Here is a 4177-nt window from a genome sequence, read left to right on the forward strand (position 1 = left end):
TAGAGGTCGTAACATGACCATTTGCCTCTAAATATCACCCGCCGACGAGCAAAACACATTGATTGCCTATCCCATCAACTGAACAAAACAAGCCACTATATCTTGCTCAAGTCTCCTCGTGTTTCAAATCTCACATGTCAAATTACACAAGTTCGCATGTCGTCAAACGCAGATTACATGTGTCAGATAAGAAAAAAGCACGTCATAGAAGTTTCACATGCAATGGTCCATTTCGTTATTATCAGTCTGCTGACGCTCGTATTGTTCTGATTGACGTCTGAATTTGTTACCAGTTATCTATATAAGCGGTATGAAAGTCAGCCTGAGGCACCTTGTGTGGAAAACGTTTGGAGAGCAACATGAAGGGTAAGTCTCTCAGCTCTTATTGCAGATAGATCTATAAATTCCCTTTAACACAATATCTGTTATAGAGCAAATACTGTTACCTCCAGAAAATGTTAGGCGTCGCAGTCACTGGTACGCTGGGCCCTCGCTTGTGAAAAGCGAAATGCAAAGCTCATCTGGCCAAAGTGATCTAGGTTTTCCTTTGTGTTCTTGAATCTAATATGACTAATGAGGTGGTTTCTTTGTTTGAAACATAGATAATTTCCTTCTCCGTCTTCGCTCTGTACGAGAATATACTCTATTGAAATCATCACCGACGGGACACTAAACACTAATCTTATGTAGTGATGTACAGTCGTGAAAAAGTAACACTAATCTGAAGTTAACTTCACTTCTTGCGTGCAATATTTTCTGGTATTTGTCTTTATTCAAGGCGAGAGATTTTAGCAGTGATTCACATACTAGACATAGAGGAAAATTGACGATTTAGACGGTTCAAGAACAATTCATTCATTAATGTCAGAGTGTACTTTCTAGAATACTACTTATTTAAAACATATGTGAACTTTATTCTATATAGTAGAGACCAAAGATGAAATTAAACCTGAATCCATGAAAGCAGGTACGACCTGCCCTGGAGTCATTGAGCTCTCAGGTTTTCACGCGCATGTGACAGCAGCTACATTCGATTAACGACTTCATAAATCCACAGTCTGAGATTTACTTCTTCACACTCGTAGTCTTCAATCATCTAATCACGAGTGATGTTAACTACTAATCTTCCTATGAAGTGATATACGAATATAGTTAGACAACGGCACCATGTCGCAGAATGGGATTGAACCTGTCATACTGAAGTGAAAGAAAATAAAGAACTGGCCTATGATTGTATTTCACTATTAGTGTGTAATGTTAACGCAATGTGTGATTTCTATTTGGCTTTTAACAATGAACACCGGATCTCTAAGGGGAGGGATTATCGTGTCGCATTACATGTCTGGTGGGTTTTGTTCTAAATCCATTCCATAAGAGCTGTATTATGGTATGGTGTTACACTAGTGTGTTGAAATTTTATTACTCTTTCAGGACTATCACTTGTTGTGTGTGCCGTATTGGTGGCTGTGATCGGAGGCAGCAGTGCCGCTTCCATCCGCAAAGTGACTGTGGTAAGTGTTCACCAAGAATAGCCAGAGTATATAATGTATCGCAACGTAGTATGACTCCTTGTTTAGTAGCCGATTATATACACTTTTCATCAGTAACAAAAAGAGCCATCATTTAATAACAATCGATGCTTCGTGTTTATTCAAATTCTCTCTAACTTCCAAGCACAGAACACAGCTAATATAAGATTCTCCTAACTTAATTTTTACCCTTTCAACAGCTACTTCGATACGTTATCTATTAATCAAGGTAACAATGCAATAAACATAGTAATTTATGATTGATTCATTTTGTCTGCGTGACACTGGACACAACATCGAAATCTTACTTGTATTTTGCCTCAAAGTTAAACACTGAAATTAGGATCATAATAGTAGTAAACTTACAAATGGGTTACTTGTGTGAAATGCCAAGTATCACAGTTATATATGAGGTGAAATATCATGTAACGAAAATCTGTTATACGTCATCCAAACTAAGGCATTTTCTCTGATACTTGTTTCTCACAACGCATGAAAACTTTATTCAGGAGACGGGAATTTCTACATTCTAGCAGACAGGCTAACACTTTATGTATAGCATTCATTAGGTAAATACACAGAGAGTATTGTTCAGTATTTCTATTTCGTACATCTTATCGGTGGTAGACAATACACTGGAGCCTAATAATCGATGGAAAAATATAGGTTCCTGTGAGCTTTTCCAGATACGATATTTGCCGCCACTGAGTTAATCACCTTTTACTATCTATACTTTACCACATGGTAAAGCTCATTAGCTACGAAAATGTATATTCACCGATTTCATCGAATTCGCGTTGTCCTACGCATACTTCTCAGATAGATGCATGCCGAAAATGAATAGACGTAACAAAATGAAGAACACTAGTTACATTTTCACTATTTTCGGTATTTACCTAACGAAGCAAAACGGCTATTGTGTTGATACTGATTTCTTAATACATCGTTTATTTTAAAATTCCAGTTTGGCAATTTTAGTATTATATAAAACAGAGTGAATGTATCATTCCTCAAATAAATGTAACTGTGTAAGTAAAACGTCATGCATATATCGGAAATACATATCACAAACATAGTATTCTGTTGTGTAGTACTGACTGATGACGGGATGTTGAGGAAACTACCTGCATTCACAGATGATCCAGGAATATCGAAACTAGTCCGAGTGTACGGAAAATTTCCAACTAGGTTTGAAAAATAAACAATACAATTGTTCTCGAAATTTCATGGAATTATTAGCTATGAGCAATATCGTCTAGGGGTCTAGGGATCAGAAAAGCCATTTCCGTGAGTGATTAAGACTGAAACGGAAGAATTACATTTCTACTTTTACGTGAACGTTCTGTAAATTAGAACAATCGTTTATATAAGCAGTGAGAGCTGATAAGGAGTAAATTTCTTTCAGATGAGCGCAACATGCCAGGGAGCGTCCGGTCCATTTCCGAACCCCAACAGCTGCAGGAGCTTCCTACAGTGTGAGCCATCAGGCGTAGCCACGGTCATCCCGTGCCCAGCAAACCTCGAGTTCAATCCAAAGCTGAGGGTGTGCGACTTCCCAGAACGAGCTGGCTGTTCTTCATCCTCGTCTGCTCCTGCTGACGACGACAATGGCAATGAAACTGGTGATGGCTCAAACGATAGTGGAGTTTCACCTGCGCCACCATCTGACGACGTCCCCACTTGTCCAGCATGGAATCCAGATGACGTCACCCAGCTTCCCAATCCAAAGGACTGCAGCAGCTTCTACAAGTGTGACGAGAACGGCGTTGCCTGGCTTATACCATGCCCAGCCGGTCTAGAGTACAATGCAGAGCTGAGGGTGTGTGACTACCCAGAAAATGCTGGTTGCTCGACGTCGTCCTCACCAAGCAACCCTCCTGATGATACTCCTTCCGAGGGAGAGCAGGATGACGGAAATTCAGAGGGAGGCAGTGACATAAATCCACAACCACCAACTGGAGATGCTCCCAGTTGTCCAGCATGGAATCCAGAGGATGTCACCCAGCTTCCTAATCCCAGTGATTGCAGCTCCTTCTACAAGTGTGACGAGAATGGTGTGGCTTGGCTCATACCATGCCCAGCTGGTCTTGAATAACAATGCCAAGCTGCGAGTCTGTGATTATCCTGAAAGTGCTGGCTGCTCATCATCAGCTGCTCCAAGTAACCCATCTGGTGACGAATCCTCTGATGGCGATCAGAACAACGGGAATACTGACTCTGGTAACGGAGAAAGCCCACAGCGACCACCTGGAGATGCTCCCACCTGTCCAGCATGGAATCCAAATGACGTCACCCAACTGCCTAACCCCAGTGACTGTAACAGCTTCTACAAGTGCGACGAGAACGGTGTGGCGTGGTTGATCCCGTGCCCAGCTGGCCTGCAGTACAACGCCGAGCTGAGGGTGTGTGATTACCCTGGACATGCTGGTTGTTCCGTCTAAGTTTTTTGAGGACTGCCTTAAGATGATATCTGCTAGATCTGCATTATTGTGGTATTGGTTACTTTAGATAACTATTTAAGAATGCTATTTGATCTGTGCTGTTCGTGATTAATTTGTACTATTTATTGCCTGATGTCTCACGACGCAGTCCTGGAAAAGAATAAGATTTATGTATTAAGCTGTTGTAATTCTAAGCATAACAAGACT

General features: G+C 41.0%; 1 protein-coding gene across 1 annotated transcript; it reads left to right on the forward strand.

Annotated features, from left to right (window-relative positions):
• The first annotated feature begins 359 nt into the window (after positions 1-359).
• Positions 360-3920, forward strand: LOC124616498 (peritrophin-1-like). Its single transcript, XM_047144809.1, has 3 exons — positions 360-366; positions 1432-1511; positions 2935-3920. Exons 1-3 carry the CDS (start codon positions 360-362, stop codon positions 3622-3624), a joined length of 777 nt encoding a protein of 258 aa, XP_047000765.1. The 3' UTR covers positions 3625-3920.
• Positions 3921-4177: the final 257 nt, after the last annotated feature.

This window comes from Schistocerca americana, chromosome 5 (genome assembly GCF_021461395.2).
Source record: "Schistocerca americana isolate TAMUIC-IGC-003095 chromosome 5, iqSchAmer2.1, whole genome shotgun sequence".
Lineage (NCBI taxonomy): Eukaryota > Metazoa > Arthropoda > Insecta > Orthoptera > Acrididae > Schistocerca > Schistocerca americana.

Bases quoted from the DNA above. Each gene is read 5' to 3' on its own strand.
- LOC124616498 (XM_047144809.1), top strand. The intron at 1,512-2,934 runs GTAAGTGTTCAC...AATTTCTTTCAG, and splicing joins CCATCCGCAAAGTGACTGTG to ATGAGCGCAACATGCCAGGG.